At 46.3% G+C, this 24,431-nt stretch overlaps 1 protein-coding gene across 1 annotated transcript in view; it reads left to right on the top strand.

Moving 5' to 3' along the window:
- The window catches only part of NAV2 (neuron navigator 2), a 295,960-nt gene that overhangs the window by 141,337 nt on the left and 130,192 nt on the right, over positions 1-24,431 (top strand). The window contains exon 10 of the mRNA XM_006146897.3: positions 9,796-9,918. Coding sequence (XP_006146959.1) covers positions 9,796-9,918 — 123 coding nt within the window. The remainder of the gene's footprint in view (positions 1-9,795; positions 9,919-24,431) is intronic.

Raw genomic sequence — 24,431 nt, forward strand, 5'->3', positions numbered from 1 at the left:
GAGCGGGAAATAGCCCCCATGGGGGGCTCGTAGCCATTGAAGAAACTTCCTAGCGGCACCGGCAGATGGTGCTGGCCATGGTCACGTGCTGTGCTCTAAGCCCAGGCGGCTCGTGGTGTGGCCACAGGTGGTTGCTCCAGGCTTGAGGGACGATTCTGATAGAGATGCACTTTGAACTCCTACTCTCTCCGAAAACGAAGAAGGTGACGGTCAGCTTTGTGACATCCTGAGAAGCCAGCGGTCCTAGGGGGACAGTAGGAAATGTTGCTGAAAGGTGACCAGCTCTGCAGCACGCAGAAAGGTAGGAAGCTTCCTTGGCCTCTGCTCCCAAAGGCGTGGACAGGAAAGAAGTGTGGGTCTTCGTTGAAAGCACCCCCGCCACAGCATGCCCACGAAAGGCAGGCGTTGTTTCTCGCCCTGTCCCCCCTTCCCCCCAACTCCGTGTTTCCTGGCTGTGTTGGCGTGTTGTCCAGTCTGGATTCTTTATAAAGTCCTATTGCAGCAAAGGTCAGCTGAGGAAAGATTCTAATCCCAGACTTCCCAAAGGCTGCTGTCGGTTTTGTTTCATCGCGTATCCACTTGGGTGACCCATAATTGAGAAGCAATAACTCTCTGTTCTTTGATTGGAACCCACCTTAATCTGATTTTAACCTCTGTCAGAATACACTGTCGAGGAGGATGTTAGAGTCACCGTGCCCTGCCTCTGTGCTTGCCACGTGGGACGGAGGGCTTTGATACATGGGATATGCCACAGGGGCTTCAGTATTCATGCCCAAAGCTCTTTGAGGACGAAGTGGTTTCCGAGTATTTCCTTAGTAAAATGTAAAGTATTGATGAAATCTTAATGCTACCGTTTTCTAATCAGCGCTGAAAAATGGCACCCTTTTCCCCCAAAATCATATCTTTGGCATTTCAGCTGTGTTCCCTTCTCCCCTCATCAAATGCATCAGCTCCTTTTTTCTTTCATGAAGATCAGTTTTCTTCTAAATGGTTTAGGCAGCTTTGTTAGACTGGCCGGTGGCTTTATCCTTCTGTGACCCAGAGTGAAGTTTATTCATCTGATTTCTAAGAGGCCCTAAGCTAAAGGGATCCTTTCACAGGTTTGTCCAGAAATTCAGTTTACGTCCTGATAAACTCGGAGAATGAATGTCATGCTGAATTGTGACCAAGTCGAAGAGCTCTGTGAAAATAGTTTGTTTGGGGACTTGCTCCACAGCAAGGGCTTCTCATCATTTCTTAAACCTCACAGAAGCAAGTATGTGTTGACACGTATGTTCGTGTATTTATATTGATACTGGCAAGGGGTACTGCATATATATGTAATTATTTTATTTCTCTGTGCTATGTTCACATTTAACCCAGTGTGCCTAAACAGTACAGACAGTCTGACAGGTCTTTGAGAAAAAGTAATTACCTAGGATTGATTTGATTTTTTTTTTCCTATTTGCACTTTCATTTCTTGCATCTGAGAGTTTTCTGTTGTTTTTTTTAAATGTTGTGCTCTATTTGAAATACGCTTGACTGGGGATGGTTGGGGACCTATTTCTTTCCCCTCTTGTCCCCTCTCACCTCCCCTAGTTCTTGACAGAAGGGGACTTCTTTTGAGAAAAGTGAATCAGTTCCTGTTACTATCAGGCCATGTTGAGTTGCAAACTTTGAGAAGGCGAGATAGCTTCCTGTCCTTCCAAAGGTGACTCACAAAGCCAGTTTCATTCGGTCCCACATTGTTCCATCGTGACGTTTAAAGAAGAGCAGGAGATCCATTTACTGAACACTAGACTCGAAATCTCACGTATTTGTTCTAACAGGTCCTATTAGATTCCAGAGCTTTTTCATAGCGAGTGTCAGTTAAGCCCCTGCTTTCCTGAGAGAGTCCCTGACAATAGCTTGTGTCTTCACAGGGCTCTGGGCTGGAGGGAGGGTGAGAGCTACTTTTCAAGTCTGCTCATTCTCAGGTCTGAGCTGACTCAGGCACCATTAGAAGTGGTGTGTTCCCCGGGACCAGCAGTTAGCGTAATGGCTAGGTCGCTGGACTCCCACGTAGTCGACCGTGGTTCTATCAATGAGAAAATACCACCAGTGGAATACAAGATGAAGGAAGTATCAAGGCCAGCAGGTGGCCTAGTGGCTAAGGCACTGGAATCCACCTAGCTAGCTGTGGTTGGAGTCCCAGACCCAGTGGCTTGAAAATGACACTGGGCATGTGTGTATGCACACCCAGAATCCTGAGAGGAGAACGGAGGAGAAGAGATTGGGGTGTGGCCATTTCTCACTTTCCCTGTCTCTCCCTGGTGAGCAAAAATATTAAAAAAATAAAAATAAAATGGAGAGAGAGAGAGAGACAGAGAGAAGGAGGTATTGAAAAGTCAGTATTCCCTTTAAAACAGAACCAGGGGGTAGGTGGTGGCACAGTAGTAACACAACTCTTCCGTATGGAAAAGGTCTTGGGTTTGCGTCCTGGGACACCAGGCACATGCTACCTGGGATCTGGGCTGACTGAGATGGGGGTGGATCTTGGTGTGAAGCAACCCTATTGGGGTACCTGTCTTCGTCTCTCTCTCTCTCATAAAATAAATAAACCTTACAAATAATTTTAATGTAAAGCAGAAGCCAGGGCCTATTACCTATCTGCTTAGCACTGTCTGTGTCCCCGGACTTATAGACAGAGGTCCAGCCCACCTGGCGTCCCTCTCTTCACGCTGGTTCCTCACCTCAGGCCCCATGCAGCCCCAGCCCAGATGCAGCTTCGTTTCCAGCGCTCAGCAATGGTGACCTGCTGGCTCTCCCGTTTCTCTTGGCCGTGGTCCATGTCATCTCTGTGCCAACGTGGCTCCTCCGTCGGCTGGCAAACTCCAATGCTCCCTTAAGAGCCAGCTTAAGCAGCACTCCTGCTTGCCACCTCCCCATGTGCTCAGAGCCTGTCCCACGGTCCAGTTATGCCGCGCTCATGTGGAGTGATCGGCAAGTCTTCGTCCATCATAGAGTTTGAGCTTCCCCTGAGCAGGGACTAGGCCTTTCCCCCTCTCTAACCCCAGGCTGGCCAGCACCTGGTGCATACTATACAGTCCGGCTCCCGTAAGCACCACTCTATGGGCAGCCCCCAATAGTTATTACTATTATTATTTTTTTTCTTTGGAGAGGTTTTTGCTATAGAACGCATGCGCTCGCCAGACAGACAGACAGAGAGACAGAGAGACAGAAAGTGAGAAATCACCCCCCAGGGGGGATGATCACGCTGCAGTCCCTTCTCCTCCATTCTCCTCTCAGCATCTTGGGCACACACGCACACGCGCCTGGTGTGAGTTTAAGCCACCGGGTCTGGGACGCGAACCGCAGTCGACTACGTGGGAGTACAGCGACATAGCCATTACCCTAACTGCTGGTCCCATCCCCCATTAGTTATTATTAACAAGGGAATTAGGTCCTTCAGCTAGCAAGGGCTAGAGGACTTGTTGGGATCCTAAATCTCTCTAGCAGTACAGCTACGTTCCTAACCCTGATGCATATTTTGGAAAGCAAGAAAAACACCCTCACAACCCTTTGCACAAACTCTTCCCCTTTAGCTAAGGCTTCTACTGTGTCTGTGGTCTCTGGGGAAGGTGGAGGCAGAGAGCTCCTATACCCACCCCTGCAGAACTTGGGGGACCATGCGGGAACAGTGCAGCAGCGTGGAGCTTGGGCAGGAACCCACCAGCAAACACCGGGATGTTACCAGCACCTCATTAGGCTTCTAGCAGTAATTATTTCTCTCCCTAAAGAGAAGGAAAGTGTTGCCCGTGCTCTGGGGTTCAGTGCCTTGCACAACTGCTTCCTTCGCGTGTGACCTCAGGCAAGCCGTTTCATCACTGGTGTGAGCTCCAGGGTAAAGCCCTGAAGATGGGGCAGGACCATCCCTCCCCTGCTCCCTGGGCCGGCACAAACACAAGCCTTTTGAACTCCGCTGGACCAAGGCTAGCGTCTCAGGTGAACACAGCAGTGGTGGCCTCTCTGTCAATCATGCTTCCGTTGGGGCTGGCTGTGTTAAGGCCGTCTGTATTCTTGTAGTCAGTAGCCAATTCTATGCAGGTGTGTGTCACAAAAAAACTATTTTTCAACGAGACTAGGAGTTACTTAAAATTATATACAGATTTTTTTTATAAATCAAAATATTGTAATTGGTAGATGAAAAATATTTTTTGTTTTAGTTTACTGTTGAGTATGTGCATTTGCCAGAGAGAAAGAAAGTGAGAAATCATTCTCCCCACAGGCGGGGGATGGCCATGTTGCAATTCCTTCTCTTTTATTCTCACCTTGGGACTTTGGGCACATATGCATAAATGCCCAGTCTGATTTTTAGCTGCCGGGCCCATGACTCAAACTACGCAGTCAGCCATGTGGGATCCAGGCACATTCTCCTCCATGCCATCTGCTGGCCCTGTAGATAATTATTATAAAATATTAATAAACATTCTAAATTATATCCTTGAGCATAGGGTTGATTCTGTTGCTATGTCCCCAGCACTGTGCTATCTCCCAGAGAGAAGCACACAACAGAATTTTTTTAAAAAAAGAATTATTATTTAGTTTTATTTATTTAATCTTTTCTTTTTTGGAGAGGTTTTTGCTGTAGGGCGCATGCGCTTGCCAGAAAGACAGAGTGCGATAGAGAGACAGAAGGTGAGAAATCACCCCCTGGGGGGATGGCCATGCCACAGTCCTTCCTCCTCCATTCTCCTCTTGGGATCTTGGGCACTCACACACATGTGTCCGGCATGAGTTTAAGCCACCGGGTCTGAGACTCGAAACATGGTTGACTACGTGGGCGTCCAGGAGTCCAGAGACATAGCTATTACACCAGCTGCTGGTCCCTATTTGTTTATTTTAATTTGACCAGAGAGGGAGGGAGAGAGAGAGAAAGAGAGAGAGAAAAAGTGAGAACAAACCGCCAGGTCTGGAACTCACACTGCAGTCAGCCATGTGGGAGTCCAGCACCCTTAACTACGACGCCACCTGTCGGCCCTCCAGAATTTCTTTTGAAGTGTATTATTGAAAAATATGGTTGGAGGGCCAGCAGGTGTCATGGTGGTTAAGGCAGCTGGATCCCACAAGGCCAACTTCTTGGTTCAAAACACAGACCTGGTGGCTTGAAAAATATGCCAGGTGCGTGTATGTGCACACCCAAAATCCCAAGAGGAAAATGGAGGGGGTGGGGGCTTTCTCACTTTCTCTCCCTCTCTCTTTCCTCTGTGAGCTCACACACACTCTGGCAGAGTTTAAGAAAATACGTATGATTGAATGGATTTTTATAGCACGCTGGGGGAAGAGGTGATTTTCCTTACCACTCTGCCCCTCTTCCCCCACTCCCACACGGTGACCAAATTAGACGGGCGACTGAAACGAGATGGCTGTCAGACTGGTCGCCTTCCACTCCCAGCTGTAAGTTCTCGGTACATTTGAGAAGACAGAGGATCGCGGTTTATCCTTGCTTTCCCCTCCCATCTGCCCAGAGTCAGAACTCCCAGCAGACGCTGACAAGCCGAGTCACCCATTCAGTCCCGTCTCTCCGGGGCCCTCCCAGCTTTGTTCATTGTCATCTTTCTACAAAACCACATTGTACTTGGGTGTTGCTGGGCTGAGCCTGCAGCACGTCTCAGCATTCCAGCCCTGGGCAGCTCACCCGCTCTAGACTGCGTCCTTAGCGAAAGGCCAGGGGCTCGGCTGCGTGGGCTGTGTCTACATGCCCTGGGTGCGTGTAATTGCCCAGCCGTGTGTGTTGTTTCTCCAGCAGTAAAAACCCAGCAGGGAAACGAATGCTAAAATTAGTTTGTTTGTCCTTTGACAAGATCTCCCCAGTTGAAAGAATTTTGTTTATCTAACTAGCTGGGCAGATTTTGCTAAAATCAAAATTAACTGCCTTGTTTAATGGTGCAATAGATTGCAGTTTGAAGAGCTTCCACTGAACTCTCCTTGAAAGGACATTTGATCTAGAAAGTTCAGCCTCCGGCAAAGTCTCTGCATTTTGGTATAGGTTTTTGTGCTTTGTTTTTTTATCCTTGTGCTAATTGTAGGACAGATGCATCTTGCCCACTGCGGTGCCCTGAGTCACGCTTTTTAGATGAGTAAACAGGTAGGTGGGTGGGTGGATGATGATTAGACTGACAGATAGTTTAATATCCCTTGCTATATGTATTAGTTGTCAGTTTTGCTAACATTTAAAAAGACATAAAAACTGCATTCAGTTTCTCTTCAAAATCTATTGCCAAATCCCATTCTATGGCTTCATTTATTCATTCAACAAAAACAGTACTTAGTACACTTAGTATGTGCTAGGCACTTGGGATATGGATTTGAACAAACTAAGAACAGTCTTTGTCTTCAAGGACTTTACTATCTAGTGTGGGAGACTGGCACTAAAAAAAACTATACACATAATTAACTGTAGCTATAATCATTGCTTTTTTGAGGTAGGAGAGAGATTTTTGCTATAGACTGTGTGTACTCACTAGAGGGACAGAAAGCAAGAAATTGCCCTCCAGGGGGGATAGCCACACTGCAGTTCTTCTTCAGTCTCCTCTTGGAATTTTGGGCACGCACGCACACATGCACATCCTGCTGAGGTTCAAGCTTCTGGGTCCAGGACTCAAACCACTGTTGGCCATGTGGCAGTCCAGCAACATAACCGTTATGTCATCTGCTGGTCCCTAATCATTGCCTTTTTTTATTTAAGAGGTTTTTTGTTTGTTTGTTTGTTTGTTTGTTTGTTTGTTTTGCTATAGGGCATGTTCGCTCACCAGAGAGACAGAAAGTGAGAAATCACCCCCTGGGGATATGGCCATGCCTCAATCCCTTCTCCTCCATTCTCCTCTCAGGATCTTGGGCATGCACTCGCACGCACCTGGTGTGAGTTTAAGCTACTGGGTCTGGGACTCGAACCACAGTCGACTACATGGGAGTCCAGCGACATAGCCGTTATGCCAACTGCTGGTCCCGATAATTATTGCTTTTTAATTTCATTTTTCAGTGACATAAAATTTATATACCCCCCCTAAAAATCACTTTTTCTTGGCCAGGGGGAACGTGCAAGAGATAGATAGGGAGGGAGAGGAGGAGAGGGAGAAAGCACCTTCCAATGGGGTGTAGTCACACTGGAACCCCCTTCCATTGCTTGATCCGTTAGGGATTGGGGGCATACATGTACATGCCCCTGGCATGTTTTCTAAGCCACCGGGGCTGGAGCTCCAACTGCATTCAGCCATGTGGGACGGAGCTTCCTTTAACCAAAAAAGTGATCAGCATTAAGAGTGTTTTTTCGGGGGCAGCAGGTGGCGTAGTGGTTAAGACTCTGGACTCCCAATGGTCAACTGCTGTTCGAGTCCCAGACCTGGTGACTTGCTTTCTACCTCTCTCTCTCTCTATCCCTCTCTCTCCCTTCCTCCCTGGTGAGAACACATGTCCTATACAAATTAAAAAATAAGAATTATAAAATTAAAAAAAAATTTTTTTGGAGTAGGCTTTTGTTTTTAAAAAGATACAATTGAGGGACTAGGGTTGTGTGGTGGTTGAGGCACAGGACTCTCACATGGCCAACTACAGTTCAAGTCCTGGACCCGATGGCTTGCTTTCTCACTCTTTCTCTCTCTCTCTACACCTCCACAGCAGCTTTTAACTCGTCTTCTAAGGTTATAGCCCAAGGTTCTCAGCCAAGGTGAAAGAAATTCAGGGATTAGGAATCCGCAGGCTCTGTCCCATGTACGCTAAAGCTACAGTGTCAGATGCACTACTGCTTCCCATGATCCAGCTCTGCTGACTCTGTTTCAAGAAAATAATGGCTCACTGGTCTGCTTCCTATGTATTATTTAACTTGAAATGTCAAATGTTTGCAGTTCAGACACTTGGTCCATGGGATGGCCTTCCATGGGCCCCCCCGTTAGAGACCCACGTAGGGCTCAGAGTGATCCAGGTCTGGTTTCCGGTTCAGCCTGAGTTCTGTTGCTGTCCTGTTTTCCAAAGACAAGGGTGGTGACACCACCTCCCCTTTATGGGGTGCTGTGAAGGGGACAAGGTAGCGATGAGGTGCAGTTCCTCTGGGCCTGAACAACCGCCTCCTAGTGGCTAAGCTCTCAGGAACACGTCTGGCTGGTAGACCGCCCTCTGTACACAACGTCCCAGGGGTTCCACGTCCCCTGGACACCACCGATTTCATCAGAAGACAGCTTTGTAGTATCGCCAAGAGACCTGGAAAATCTGAGAAAATGAGCGTCACTGCCAGTGCTCGTGGTGTTCGGAGCATTGTGACAGCTCCCCTAAGACATTAGTGTTGCAGGTGGAACCATGGCTGGGTCTTCAGAGTCACGGCAACTGTAACAATGTCTCCCATTTATGTTCTTGTATACAAATTGCAGAGCTCTTCGGGACCAGCACTTAGTATAATGGCTATGTCACTGGACTCCCATGTAGTCGACCACGGTTTGTGACCTGGACCCGGTGACTTAAACTCACACCAGGCGCATGTGTGTGCGTGCCCAAGATCCCGAGAGGAGAGTGGAGGAGACGAGATTGTAGTTTGGCCATCCCCCCGAAGGGTGATTTCTTGCTTTCTGTCTCTCTCTGTCTGGTGAGAGCACGCGCCCTATAGCAAAAACCTCTCAAAAAAACAAAAACAAAACAAACAAACAAAAAAAAACAAATTGCAGAGCCCTTTCATATTCCTCACCTAATTCTGTCTTCCTTGTGATGTTTCCACGCATTACAGGCTGCGATATTCTCACCATGTAGGTGAAGACCTCGGGACCCAGAGAAGCAGCATGCCCATGAGGACAGACTGTCTTTACTCTTTACTCCTCCTTCCCCCTCTCCCTCCCTTCGTCCCTCCCTCTCCCAGTTGCCAGAGGGCAACAGAGAGAGAGAAGGAGAAGGAGAAAGCACTGTCTGTAGGACATGGTCCCACCACGATCCCTTCTCCTCCATTTTTCCATCCCATGGAGATTTGGGATGCACACACACGTGGTCAAGCTGCAGGGACCTGAACTGTGTGGTCAGCCATGTGGCATCTGGCTGCCTTACCCAAAAGACCCTCTTCTTTACTCTGCTGACCCTTTTCTCCTTCCTTGAAAGCTCTCCTGTGGACCAGCTCTGTGGTATGATGGTTAAGGGGGCCAGTTCCCACATGGCCAAGTGTGCAGTTCAAGTCCCGGACCTGGTGACTTGAGAAACGTTCTAGGCACGTGTGCATGTGTGCCCAAAATCTCAGAAGAGAGGGGAAAGGAAAGGGAAGGGACTTTGGCACAACCATTTCCTGTGGCGAGTGCTTTCTTGTTCTCTCTCCCCCACCCCTTCTCTTTCCAGCAATCATACATGCCCTCTTGACTAATAAATAAATTAATTTAAAAACTTGCCTGCTTTCTCCCTGCATTGTTCTGTAATGTCTGTGCCTATGATTTCCTCGTGAGGTGTCAGCTCCATTTACGTTCCTTAGGTAAAACACCTGCTCGTGTAATTGCTGACATCTAAAAGAATGTCATGGCTACATCTGGCGGTTCATTTTACTCACTAGCTCCCTTCTGCTTCATAGATTCCTGTGAGTTCAGATTCATTAAGCTGATTTTTTTTTTTTTGCTTGCAAGCTGGTGATGCTCTAGGTTGAATCAGCACCTGAGTTACCCTTGGGCTCTGATCGGTGACAGAACCTTGGGGCATCCTCAGTTCCTTCCCTCTCAGCGCACCAGACAGCCATGGAAGTTCTAGACACAAAGGACGAGGCTTCACGCGACCTGATTTGACCACACACCCATGCATCCCCCTCTTCTCCTTTTGAAGGTATATGACTGATGGTGGACTTGGCCTCTACACCCGTCGCCTGAACCGGCTCCCCGATGGGATGGCTGTGGTGCGGGAGACCCTGCAACGAAATACCTCCCTGGGTCTCGGAGATGCTGACAGGTAAGCTTGCTCCACTTGGGGCTGGCCAGATGCAGAGCGGCCTGAGGAAGGAAGGCCGTGATACTGGGAGAGTAGATGGGGACCTCTTTACCAAGGAGAGGAGGAAGACCCTGAAGCTATACCTGGCTTAGGAGCGAGTACAGGCAGAGAAGGGCTGCCTGGAGTTCTTGACTACTGCTTCTGGGAGGGGAGTGCGAGAACACAGGGAGTTCAGGCTTAGGTAGCTTCTGTTGTTGTTTTGACTATTGCTACTCAGCTTCGTCAGCTCGGCAGGCCCCAGGGATTTGCGCTGCTTCCTCTCTCCTAAGCCAGCTTTCTAGGTATTGTACCTTGTGACGCACAGAGGCCTGAGTACAGGAGGAAGCGCTACCAGAAAGTCCCTTGCTGCCTGGTAATCCGAGCAGGGCTTAAGGATGGAGGTTTATACATATACACCGCATTCTGAGGAGGTGGCGGGATCAGGGCTGACCAGGCTTCATTTGCCATTGCTGTCAGAGCAAAAGGGAGCTGCGGAAAACACTACAGTCAATAAAGGGGGTGGCTGGCTCCTGTGTGTCTAGACCTCACTCTAACGTGAATAGATCCTATGGTTTTGAACACCTATAAAGGGGGGGATTTGGACTCGGTGATTTTCAGGGTCCCTTCCAGCTGTATTTTTGAATTTCAGCACAGATTTCAAATGCCCTTCAATGATCTGATGGTTCAGGGACTTTTTGGCATGCTTGACCTTTCCCCACATCTCAGTTGATGAGCCGTAACGTGGAATTTAGATGTGAGTGGTGTGAAATGACCCTACGCTCCTTGGGTGCCAAACCTCATGTGCTGGAAAGCCAGAGAGTGGCCCTCCTAGCAGGACATACCTGCTCCCTGAGCTGGGTGACTTCTGCATTTCCATGCAGCAATAAGGCCGCACACTCAAGAGACAGACACTAAAATCACGCCCAGAAGTGGAATTTGCTGAGAGGAAACTCCATGTTCTTTCAAGGGCAGGCTGAGAAGCATTGAATAGTTAGCAAGGATGTGGCCGGCCTACTTGGGATGCTGCCCAGTCTCTACCACTGGCTTAAATCTGTCCTCTTTAGAGTACCCCCAAGGTCCTGAGTGGTTATTTATATCAGGGATGACAAACAGCGTTCCACTAGAGTCCTAGCTTGTCAGCTTTTTTGTGTGTGTGTAATTGGTAAAGAAGAGTATTGGTTTGAAAATTTCAAAGACACTTGAACCATTTGGGCTGACTCCATGGCCTGTAGTTAAGGGAGTCATCTTTCACATGGCCAGCCATGGTTTGAATCCCAGCTCCAGTGCTTGGGAAACATGGTGGGTGCATATGTATAGGTACCCCAAATCCCAGATGATGAAGAAGCCAACGAGATGGGATTGCAGTGTGACAACTCCCCATTGGGAGTGCGCTCTGCCTTCTCTGTCTCTCTGTGTTCCTCTGGTGAGTGCATATGCCCAATTACAAAGAAAGAAAGAAGGAAAGGAAAGGAAAGGAAGGAAAGAAAGAAAGAGGAGCTATTTAACAACTGTTCTTTCTAAGACTTCAACTCTCTGTAACTAAAATCTTTATACAGTTTGAATACTCCTAATTTGAAAACCTGAATTCCCAAATGCTCCAAATTTTGAAACTTCTTGAGTGCCAACATGATGCCACAGGTGGAAAATTTCATACCTGACCTTGTGTGATAAGCTGCAGCCAAAATGTTGCAATATAAAAATAGTGCATAAAATTGTCTTCAGCTGGGGACCAGCAAGTGGCATGGTGGTTAAGGCACTGGACACTCCCACATGGCTGACAAGGCTCGAGTCCCGGACCTGGCAGCTTGCTTTCTCACTTTCCCTCTCTCTCTCTCTGGTCAAACTAAAATAAAGTGAATTAATAAATAAAATTAAATTTTAAAATTCTAAAAAAAATTATCTTCAGACAATAACAGTATAAAGTATATATAAAAAATGAATTTGTTGTTTACACTTGGGTCCTCTCCCCAAGGTATCTCATTTCATATATATGTAAATATTTCAAAATCTGAAAGAAGTACAAAATCTAAAACACTTCAGGGCCCACGCATTTCGGATAAGGGATTCTCAACCTGTGATAAATATTGTCAGGAAAAAAATCTGCAGCAACCTCCCCACTGGAGATTTCACAATTTACCAAATTATTTTTGCTTATTTATATTCTGCTGTAAACATGTAGTTGGTTAGTAAATCTATTAGCATGAAATGAAAGTCTTACAAGGTACATTTCCCCCTCGTAGCTAAAGAAGAATCTAGACTAGGCAGTTTAATTTAATGCTTCATTGCAGGGTTAATGGAATGACTATGGTTCACAGCTGAGCTTGTTTCCGCTTTCAGAGATGGAGAATTTGGGGGTGGGGTTGGAAAGAGGGATAGCATTTGTTATGTTGTTTTAGATCAGCCTGTACGATTGAACTAAATGAACAACAATGTCCTGTTTCTCCCTAGACTGGAATTCTCAGATGTGATTATTTGTTTAAGGCTAAATGGATAACTGATCAAGTTTTAAAGACAACTCAGGCAGCTTTCTAAAAAAGTAATATTTAATAATGATTATAAATTTCTTCCTATTTTATACAAGTTGGGTTTTCTTTTTCTTTTTTTTTTTTTAAGGTTTTTGCCATTAGGCCCATGCACTTGCCAGTGAGAGACAGAGAGAGAGAGAGGGAAAGTGAGAAGCAGTGAGAAATCACCTCCCTGGGAGAACAGTCACACAACAATCCCTTCTCTTCCATTTTCATCCTGGGATTCTGGACACGTGTGCACACACGCACGTGCACACACACACACACACACACACACACACACCCAGCATGATTTTCAAGCCGCCAAGTCTAGGACTTGAACTGTGGTTGGCCATGTAGGAGTCCAACAGCTTAACCACCACATCACCGCTGGGCTCCGCAGATATAAGTTTTATAACTTAAAGGTATGTGTGTGGGGGGAAGCAAGTATTTTGTATTGCACTGTTCTAGAATATGCTACTTTTCTTTCATCTCAAAGTTACTGTGAGTAGACTAAGAATGCTTCATAGCATTCCATGCTAAGCTGGCATAGTGGTGGAATTTGATTTCTATAAAATCCTTCATGAAAGTTTCAGCATAGTTTTGTACAATAACAAAAACTGTATTCTAGATGAATGTTTTCTAAAGCAAGAGGCTAATGTTAATAGTATAGGATATTGGGGCCAGTAGGTGGCATGCTGGTTAAGGTGCTGGACTCCCACATGCCTGATTACGGTTCAAATCCCAGAACAGGCCACTTGCTTTCTCACTTTACCTCCCCTCCACCACTTGGTCAATTTTTTAAAAAAAGAAATGAGGGACCAGCAGATGGTATAGCAGTTATGTCGCTAGACTCCCATACGACCAACCATGGCTCGAGTCTTGGATCCAGAGGCTTGAAACTCATGCATGTGCATGTGTGCCCAAGACCCTGAGAGGAGAATGGAGAAGAAGAGATTGCGGCATGACCATCCACCCTGGGGGGTCATTTCTTTCTGTTTGTCTCTCTCTGTCTTTCAGGCAAGCACAGGCACCCTATAGCATAAATCTCAAAAGAAAAGAAATAATAATAAATAAAATGAAATAAAAATAATTCTTAAAATAGTATAGGGACTAGCAGATGTCATAATGGTTATATCGCTGAACTCCTACATGGCCCACCATGGTTTAAGTCCCAGGCCTGGCGGCTTAAAACCCATCCCAGGCACCTGTGTGCACATGCCCAAGATCCTAATAGGAGAGTGGAGGAGAAAGGATTGCAGTGTGGCCATCCTCCCTGGGATGGTAATTTCTTGTTTTCTGTCTCTCTGGCTAGCACATGCACCCTATAGCAAAAATCTCAAGTAAATAAATAAATAAATAAACAAATAAATAAATAAGTGTGTGAGTAAGAAAAGGAGATAATTTTAGATGGGAGACAGGGGGAAAGTATTTCTTCTTAACAATCACATTTTAATTTTAATATTTTAAAAATCTTACAACAGGGCCAGACAGGTAGCATGGTGGTTAAGGTGGCCGGATCCCTCATGGCCAAGTATGTGGTTTAGTCTGGACCTGGTGTCTTGGAAAATACTCCGAGTACGTGTGCGTATATGCCCAAAATGCCAGAAGAATGGAGGATAAGAGATTGTGTGATGGTCACTCACCTGGGAGGAGGGGGCTGCTCTCTCACTTGCCCTTTCTCTTTCTTTTCTGTCTCTCTCTCCAGTGAGCACATGTGCCCTATAAGGAAAAATTCACTTAAAAAATAATAATGAAATAAAGCTTACAAGCAGCACACCAAACCTATGATTTTGCTTAATGTAGGGATAGGATAGGCTTGAGACAATGTGATATGAAACATCAAGAAAGAATATCACAGATGGTGCAAAAAAAAATAAAAAGATGGTATGCAAATGGCTGCAATTTGGGTAATACTGTCCTTGTCCTTGTTATTGAAAATATATTCCTTAAATCATTTACATTATACAAATGATAAGAATTCTTCCCCTTTAACCTGAAAAATGAAGGTGCCAAGCTAAGATATTTCCAGCAAGTTGTATATAAAAAGACAGAACTCAGTCCTTATGGATTCACATGTACTCAAAAACAAAACAAAACAACAACAACAACAACAACAAAAAAAAAACCACACACACACACACAAGTTCTACAAAGGAAATAGGAAAAGTACTGAGAGATTAGACACTATTAAACCTCCACAGAAGGAAGACAAGCGCAGGGAAGTCAGATCTCTGTGTGAATAAGAAAATCATTAAGTTCCGCATTGCAGCTCAGGGAACAGCTAGCTCCTCCAGGACAGGCCTTCAAAGTCACTGACTAGAGCAGCATGGGTTGCTTGCACCGGTATGTGTCTGGGTATCTCCAGGGTTATTCCAAGACACTGATAGCAGTGTGTACCTTCAGAGCCTGGCGATAGAAACCGTTTCAGTTTGTGAGTCTGTGTGTCACCAGCCTGCTTCTGAGAAATCATACATGAAGATAGTAAATTCAGAATGCCTGGCCTGCCCTTGATCTCCTGTCACTCCTCAGGCTTACCACTCCTGGGCTCTGGTTTTTCCTGATAGGCATCAGTGGTGACTTCCAGCAACCTAGAGCCAGACAGCTGAGGAGGGAAGATCAAAAGGGACAAATGGAGGTAGTTTATGACACGTCATAGGCCCCAGATAACAGACGCTTTAGCAAAGAGGCCTCCAAACTCTGTGAGGGAGAAGAAATATGACAAGAAGGCCAGATGACCAGACTAAGGGACGAATGGCTTGTTGAGCTTCTGTCATTTTCACATGTACAGCTGAACCCTTGGAACCCACCAAGAATTCTTGAACTCCACCGAACTCAGTGCTTCAAAAGATTAAAGGTCGAGACCAGCAGATGGCATAATGATTATGTTGCTGGACTCCCATGTGGTCAACTGAGGTTCCAGTCCCAGACCCCAGGGCTTAAAACTCACACTGAGTGCATGTGCATGCATGCCCAAAATCCCTAGAGGAAAATGGAGGAGAGGGGATTGTGGTGTGGCCATCCCTCCAGAGAGTGATTTCTCGCTTTCTGTCTCTCCTATGAGTGCACAAGCTCTATAGCAAAAATCTCTCTTACAAAAGAAGAGAGAGAGAGATTGATTGATTGATTAAAGGTCAGCTTGGCCCTTGCAAAGTGTCACTGGACAATTTCTCCTTTCGGTTTATACCCTGTGCTGTAGTGTGCAACAGGCATAGGCAGTTAGAAGCCCCTCCTAAATGGCACCCAAGGTCACATAAATGTCACTGAGAATACCAGCAGTATAGAAGTTGGGCTCAGTGGGCACATTGGCTCAAGAAGATGACACTGGGATTGCTTGGTAACTTCCTGCAGGACCATTAGAGCATTTACAGAACCACAGTGGCTTTAAGATAGGGAGTAAAGTTATCTTACTTCGAACCTTCCAAAGGCAAAAACTAAATGCTACATGGTAAAAAGTCAGCCTGAGTTGCTAATTATCCTAAATAGATCATTACACATTGCCGTCACCAGAAACGAATTTATTTGCAACAAAATATACTATCAATTGTATTTTAAAATCATACTGGGGCCATCCACTGGCATAGAGGTTAAAGTGATTAGCTCCCACCTGGCTGACTGTAGTTCAAGTCCCAGACCCAGCAGCTTGAAATAAACCATGTGTATGCATGCCCAAAATCCCAAAAGGAGAGTGGAGAAGAAAGGATTGTGGTGTGGTCATTCCCGCCGAGAGGTGCTTCCTCACCTTTCTTCTCTCTCTCTCTGTCTCTCTCTCTCTCTCTGTTTCTCCCCCCCTCTGTCTCCCTCTGGCAAGCAACACACCCTATAGCAAATTAAAAAGAAAACATACTGTACCCTGTATATATGTACAATTATTATGTGTCAGTTAACAGTAATAACTGTTTTTAATATATATATTTTTTTTTTTTAAAATATAGCTGCAAAATTGTTTGTCAAGATTCTCATGGAGAAGTAGAGTCTATGGCCCTCCTCCTCGAATCTAGGTTTTGCAGCTTCCTGTCCAAAGAATACAGCGGAAATGACAGGCCGTATTATAGCTTCCACAGCCAAGCTTTAAGAAATCAGCAGCAGGGGGCCAGCTGGTAACGTAGTGGTTAAGGTGCTGGATTACCACTTGTCTGACCACAGTTCGAATCCTGGACCTAGCAGCTTAAAAAATCATACCAGGCGCATGTGCATGTGTGCCCAAAATTTCTAAGAGGAGAATGGGGGAAAAGGGATTGAGACATGGACAATCCCCTTCGGGGTGATTTCTCACTTTCCCTCTCTCCTTCTAGCTCTTTCTCTCTGGCAAGTGCACATACCATGTGGCAAAAAATAAAAAAATTGAAAAATTAAAAACCAAGAAAAAAAAGAAAAAGAAACCAACAGCAGGTGGTTAAGGCTGCTGGAATGTACATAGCCGACTATGTGGTTCAAGTGTACATGCATGTCCCAAATCCCCCAAATATGGAGAAATTGAAGAGAAAGAATTGTAGCATGACCATCCCCCATGGGGGATGCTTTCTCCCTTTCTGTCTCTCTCTTTCTCTGGAGACACACATGCCCCCTGGCAATTTTTTTTTTTAAAAAGAAACTGGTGCCAGTAGGTGACATGGTGACTAGCCCCTGGACATTCACATGGCCAACAGCGGTTCAAGTCCTGGACCTGGTGGCTTGCTTTCCCACTTTATTTCTCTCTCTATCTTTTTTGTCTGTCTCTTGTGCGCACTCATGCCCTGTAGCAAATTTAAAAATAATGATAAATAAATCATTCTTTAAGAGGAAAGAAAAGAAAGAAACCAGCCAGCAGCTTTAGTTTTCTCTCTCCATATGCTCGTTCAGGAACCTAAGCTCCATGCTCTGTGGAAGCCCAGGCCACCAGGAGGCCATGGTTAGTTATTCCGGCCCTTGACCTAATTGTGGTCCCAGTTAACAATCAGCATTACAGTTGCCAAATATGTGTGAATTCAAACCAGCTCCAGTTCCAGCAGCCATCTGACTGCAGCTACATGACAGACCCCAGGAAGGATCTGCTAACCGAATTCAGTTAGCACTTGCAACCATGAAACATAATAAGAAAATGATTGTTCCTGTTTTAGAAAAATTTTAAAAGTCAGCCTGCACCTTGAACATAATGAAAATTGCCCTGCACCATTGGTGCAAGAAACCGAACAGAAAGGAGAGATCATATTTTCCTTTCTTGTTGCAAGTTTTTCATTATCTTCACATAAAATGAATATTTTAGGGATTCAAACTACTGTTTCCTTTAAGGCTTCAAAGTCACTTCACTGACTTTTTGTCTGCATTTGGGATCCGGCCTTGGCCCTCAGAGCCGTCCCAGTTTCAGCATGAATTGGGAGGCCAGTCTTGGGGTGAGTCCCACGGTGTATCTATGCAACCTGGTATTTGAGCAGCCTGCCAAGCTGAGAGTGTCACAAGAGCTCCGAGAGCCCAGGGCACCGCTTGGCTTTGTGATTTGTGTGGAACAAAGCAGCCCTCTTGGCACCAAGCTGTGCATTCACGGATTTGAGCCCAGCCTGTAGGGAAGAGTTTAATCCAGGCCAGAGGCCTCGCCACAGACAGAATTGGCGGGGAGCCCTGACCAGGTGGTAGGTCCCCAAGCCAGTCATTTCTTAGGCCTGTGAGCCACAGCAGAGAAGGGGCAAAAGGAGGAAGAGAATTCTCCCTTGACTCCCTCATTCTGAGCCTGCAGGAGACACAAAAATGGCTTCCCCAAATGTCCACATCCTCCTCTCCAGAACCTGTGGATGAATGAGGTTCCATGGCAAGGGGAGGTAGGGGACTAAAGCAGCTAGTGAGCCACATTTAGACAGGGAGATTCCCCGAGTGGGCCACGTGGACCCTGTGGAATCTCAGAGTCCACAAAAGAAGAAGAGGGAGGCAGGAGAGGAGCCGGAGTGATGTGACGGGAGAAGGCCTTGGCTGCCATTGCAGGCTCTGAAGATGGAAGAAGGCCAGAGCCCAAGAATGAAGGTAGTCTTCGTAAAGGGGGAAGGCCAATGGGCAGGCACGCCCCTGGAGCCTGCAGGAAGGAGTGTAGCCCCGCCCACACCAGGATTTTAGCATGAGCTGGTGTCAGACTCCTGGCTCATGCAAGTATGAGAGAATACGTTTGTGTTGTTTTAGCCACAGAGTTCATAGTAATTTATTACAGGAGCAGCAGAAAGCTACGATAGGGCCAGTCTTGTGGCCTGGTGGTTAAGGGAGCCAGATCCCACCTGGCCGACCAAGAATCCTAGCCCTGGCACCTTGAAAAACATGTGGAGTGTGTGTGCCTGTGTGCCCCAAATTCTGACAGGATGGAGAATTGGAAGAGAAGGGATTGTGGTGTGAACAACCTACAGGTTGGTGTTTTCTCTCTCTCCTTCTGTCTGTTCTCTTTCTCTGATAAGCACACATGCCCTTTGGTAAAGGAAGAGAAATAAAATATATTAGGGCCAGCAGGTGACATGGTGGTCAGATATGCTAGACTCCCACATGGCTAACCATGGTTCAAGTCCTGGACCTGGTAGCTTGCTTTCTCATTTTCCTTCTCTCTCCCTGTCTCTGTTTCTCTCTGGTAAAATTTAAAAATGATGATGATGATGGTGGTGATGAATAAAACTAAAGAAAATAATTTCTTTTTTAAAAAAGAAAGAAAATATATTAAAAAGGGAAGTTAGGGCCAGCAGGTGGCATGGTGGTTAAGGCCGTGGATCCCACATGGCCAACTCTTTGGCCTCACAGACACAGTAGCTTGAAAAAAAGCATGCTGGGCATATGTGCATGCGTACCCAAATTCCCAAGAGGAAAATGGAGGAGAAGGGGTTGTGGCATGGCCATCCCCCTCTGGGGAGTGATTTCTCATTTTCTCTTTCTGTCTCTCTCTCTGTCAAACATGCATGCCCTACAACAAAAAAGGAAACTTAATACAAATTTATATCAGAAAATAATAAATGCAATGACAGTTGTCATTGATGGATTGTATGTGCTAGGAACCGTGCCAGTGTCTTATAAATATCTCATCTACGCCTGCCCCAGCCCTTGTGTGAGGCGGTATCATCCCACTTTCACAGACTGGAAACAGGGGTGCTCAGACTATCAGTAAACTCACCCAAATATACACACTCAACAAGCAGCCAAGCTGGGATTCAGACCTAGGCCTGTGTGACCCAGGAGTGCTCTAACCACCCAAAGGGTGCTCTCCCTGTGGACAGTCTTCCAGTCCCTGACTCCCAGGTGGTTGGAAAGGTGGACTCAATCCTCAAGAGACAACGCAAAACAACTGGCCTTGAGGGGAAGAGGGGCCGATTCTCACTCTCCCTCGTCTCTGACTTCTCACACAGGGACACTGCAGGTGGACTTGCCCTAACCCCGTTTCCATTAGTGACCTCAGGCCTCCAGGGAAAGGTCCTTTCTTCTCCACGTCTGGACCACTTTCTTGGGCTCTTAGCAAGTCCAGAGGGATTCCTGCTTGTGAAACCAGACCTGCAATTTTGTGTCGTCACCTGTGGGAGAAGTCCACAATTTCAAGGTCCCTGGCCAGGACCGATGCTTTCCTTTAGTGACCAAGGAAATCCAGGGACAGCAGACTCTGCAGAGATGATTTTCTGGAAGTTCTCTTTCTTCATATTGGCCAACCACTCTCTGGCCCCTCAGGCAATTATTGGAGGTTCTGAACTCAGAGCTTGGGGGTCTGCAGGGCCTCCGGGAATGGAACTGGGATTCAGGGAGGCCCCTCTGTGCCATTTGCACCATTGGTTTCTAACCTTCCCAACATCTCCAAGTAAGCAAGTTCTCCCCTGTGACCAGTAATACTACGACGTGCCACCTCTCGTTGCCAGTACTTGAAACTTATGTGTGTACGGTGGCCGTGAAAGACTACAGACCTGGGGGCAGGCAGTTGGCGTGGTGCTTAAAGACGCTTGGGACAAGCAGCGGGCGTAATGGCTTTGTCGCTGTACTCTCATGTTGTCGACCGCGGTTCACGTGCGTGCCCAAGATCCCGAGAGGAGAATGGAGGAGAAGGGATTGCAGCATGGCCATCCCCCCTGGGGGGTGATTTCTCTCTTTCTGTCTCTGTCTCTCATTTTCTTTCTGGTGAGCACACGTTCCCTATAGCAAAAACCTCTCAAAAAAAAGAAAAAAAAAATGAGGCTGAATTCCTGCAGTTCAAGTCCTGGATCCGATGGCTTGTTTTCTCACTTTCCTTTCCTCTTTCTCTTTCTATGTTTGGTCAAATAAAAAAATAATAATAATAACAAATGGAAATAAATAAATAAATAATTCTTTAAAAAAAAAGAAAGACTACAGAATTGTGTTACCCGGTATAACAGCCACTGCTGAAATGTGGCTATTTAAATTTAAAGTGAATGGAAATGAACTATAGTTAAAAGTTCAGTTTCTTAATCATACTAGCCACCGTCCAGTGCTCAGAAGCCCCATGGGGCTGGTGGCTGCCCGAGACGGTGTGGATACAGAACGTTCCTTTTGGACAGCGCTGATCTGGACCGTCTCAGTCCTCACTCTTAGGCCCACAGCTTAACTCCCCTGGAGGTCAGGCTTTTGTTTCTAAAATAAGGATGGTACGCATACCTGACTCACAGGGCAGTTGTGGGGGTCAGAGGTGGTAATGAAGGTGGTGAAAGTGTTTTGTTAAGAACCAAAGATAGGTGATGTGGTGGTTTAAAGTGTTGCATTCCCACATGGCCAACCGTGGTTCAAATCCTGGACCTGGCAGCTTGCTCTTCCACTTTCCCTTTCTCTCTTCCTCTGTCTCTGTCTGGTAAATTTAAAAACCCAAAACAAAACAAAACACCAGTAATAATAATAACAAGTGAAATTAAATAAATGATTAAAAAAAGAACCAAAGATAAATACTCTTAACTCTCCACATGCCTTTCAGGACAATCTGGGCTCTACCTCTCTAACTCACTTTTCCTTGTATTTAATTAACTCATAATTAAGCTCTCTTCTCTCCATAACAACCCGTAGCAACTACATATAATAAATGACTGATTATAAATTAAAGGAATGAAGCCTCAGGACCAGGGGAAAACGTAATATAGAATGTGGCATGCAGAAAGGTGGAGACAGAAAATACCCGTATACAAATGATAAGGTCCTGCACAGTTGCATTGAATGGTAATTCAGCACTGAGCATCCTACTGGCCAAGGTGAAAATGAACTTGGCCTTGATTTTAGCTCCTCTCTTCCTGTCTTCGCCCATGCAATTTTATCTTTGTCTCTTTTTTTAAAGAATTATTTTATTTATTATCATTATTATTTTAATTTGCTATAGGATACATGTGCTCAGTACATCTGCTCACCAGGGAGAGAGAGAGAGAAAGTGAGAAAGCAAGCCTCCAGGTCTGGGACTCAAACCGTAGTTGGCCATGTGGGAATCCAATACCTTAACTACTATACTACCTGCCAACCCCTTCATCTTCTCTTGCTTGGGTCATATGGTTGGTTGAACTCTCTCCCTCGATCACTCACTCGTTCTCCATCTCTCTCACTCCCAGCCCTTTCCCTCCTTACCCCTCCCATTCCATCCCTTCCCCTTTTGACCACCTTATTACTCCAATCATTAGGGCCTCCGAGCTTTCTTTTTTCCACTTTTGCTTTCAAGGGTCATGTGCATTCTCTTGGCAAAAGGTGCCTTCAGCACAGTACCCAACTTCAGTGATCTTAGTTGTGTTTCCTTTCCAGCCCCGTCCCATGCAAGTGAAAGCCATCTTCTTTGTAAAGCTCATAAAAAGAGCCTTAGAGGCAAATCTCTTTTCCTCCTAACAGGGTAGTAATTACCACATTGGCCTTTCCCAAGGGCCTCCTCTGTGCTGGTACCCCTGACTTCCTTTTTAAGTCGGAGTTGCTCCTTGTGGGAGGGTGGGCAGGCCACCTGTGCTGAGCCGGGGGTGGTGCCGACAGGAAGCAAACCATCTGCACCTAAACCACAAAGGAATTCTCCCACGGGTTGTATTAAAAGAAGAGAAAGAAAACTCCAGAGAATCATTTCTCCTGGATTGCAGTGGTTTTTACTTTTAAAAAGGAAAAGCAGTATGGAGGGCCCCTGAGAACCTCCCACTGCCTCCCACTGCCTGACTTTGTAATGCCCAGAACTTTGTCACACCACAGTGGGAGCACAGCTGAGTGGGAGGGAGGAGCATAATCACACCCCCAAAGTACATCTTCAAAAGTTGTTTGAAGGTCATTTGTAAACAAAGTATGGATGAAAAGACATCTAGCAACGTGAAGGTAAGAATGAAAGGCCAAGGCCAAAGAGAAAGATCAAAATGGGAAACTTTCCCTGTGCATAATCTCAGCAACCCAAAGCATGCACCCGAACCCTAAGTCAGAATCTCACTGCATGTGCCTAATGACAGCAACAACTTCACATGTTTCAATCTAGGTACCTTGGAAAGTCTTTGTGTCAGCCAAGATGAGATAAGATGAGATGTGTAACAAACAACTCCAAACCTCATTTTCCTATTAAACCATGGCAGGTCTAATGTTACACCTCATTTTCACTCTGAGACCACCATCTCGAGCCTTGACAATCCCCATGGCAAGGAGAGAGCGTGGTGGATCACACACTGTCTCTTAGAGCTTCTGCCTGGACATGGCCCGCATAACTTCCACTCACTTGTCGTTGGCCGAAATCACATAGCTACACTTAAACTCAAAGGTGAAGGCAAGTCAGCTTTACCCTCGGCCTGTAAGAACAAAAAAATGCCTAGTGAGCTACTGTAATGACTATCACTATTTTATCACATACAAGCGATGGCCTGAGCTTAATGTGGCCCACCCCCCTTGTTATTGAACCAACACGGTACCATGAGTTCATCATGTGTTCACGGGACACCCATCAGATGCCAGGCACTGTGCCACCCTGTCCGACTACATGGCTTCCAGTATTTCCCCTGGGCTGGGGAGGAGCAAGTACAATTGCCTTTTTGGTATATCAGAAACCAAAACAAATCTGAGAAGAAAGGCTACAATCAAGTAGACGGGCGAGAAAACTCAATGAGCACACCATGTGCTGCGTGCCAGGGAGGCTTTCACCCTGCGCCCCGGGAGCAAGGACGACCAGGAGCACCCTGGCGGCGCGAGGGGCTAAACATGGTCCTATGATGGGAGCTTCCTGTTACCTAATGAAATCCAGGAGATTTTCTCTCTGTCGGCCATAATTTGAACCATCCTTAACATCACCAAAGTACCTAACTGGTCTGTTTATCTCTTCCCTTTGGGATTTTGTTTTGTTTTCTTTCATATCCTTTGTTACTTTTCTTTTTTTTAGAGAGAGATTTTTGCATTCCCTGGAGAGACAGAGAGACAGAAAGTGAGAAATCACCCCCCCCCCGGGGGATGGCCACGCCGCAATCCCTTCTCCTCCATTTTCCTCTCGGGATCTTGGGCACACACACACGAGTCTTTCGTAAGTTTGAAGCTGCCAAGTCTGGAACACAAAGCATGGTCAACCACATGGGAGTCCAGTGACATAACCATTACGCCACCTGCTGGTCCCCATTTATCACTTTTAAAAAGCAGCTAAGCCAGGTTTCTGTTCTTCAGTGTATGCTGGGACTGAAATAATCCTGTTGGATAAGGCGGCCCTTTCACTGGCCTGTGACGTGTCCCTAGTTTCGGAGTCACCTTTGTAGTGATCACTCTGCCCAGGGCTGAAGGGTCAGAGTGCACCCTCTCCAAGGGGAGGTGTGGGGAGGACGGAGCTGTGGCTGAGAGTGGTGGGGCTTTGGCCCTTTCTGATGCTGTGGATCAAATCTCCTGTCATACACTGCATTGCCTTGGCATTTTTTCCAATTTAAGCTTCACCAGAATTATAAGATGAAACTCTGGGGGCCAGCAGGTGGCACAATGGTTAAGGATGCTGGACTCCCACATGACTGATCGTGGTTCAAGTCCCAGACCTGGTGGCTTGCTTTCTTGCTCTCTCTCTCTCTCTCTCTCTCTCTCTCTCTTGCAGTCTGT

This window comes from Tupaia chinensis, unplaced genomic scaffold, assembly GCF_000334495.1.
Source record: "Tupaia chinensis unplaced genomic scaffold, TupChi_1.0 Scaffold000196_1, whole genome shotgun sequence".
In the NCBI taxonomy this organism is placed as follows: domain Eukaryota; kingdom Metazoa; phylum Chordata; class Mammalia; order Scandentia; family Tupaiidae; genus Tupaia; species Tupaia belangeri.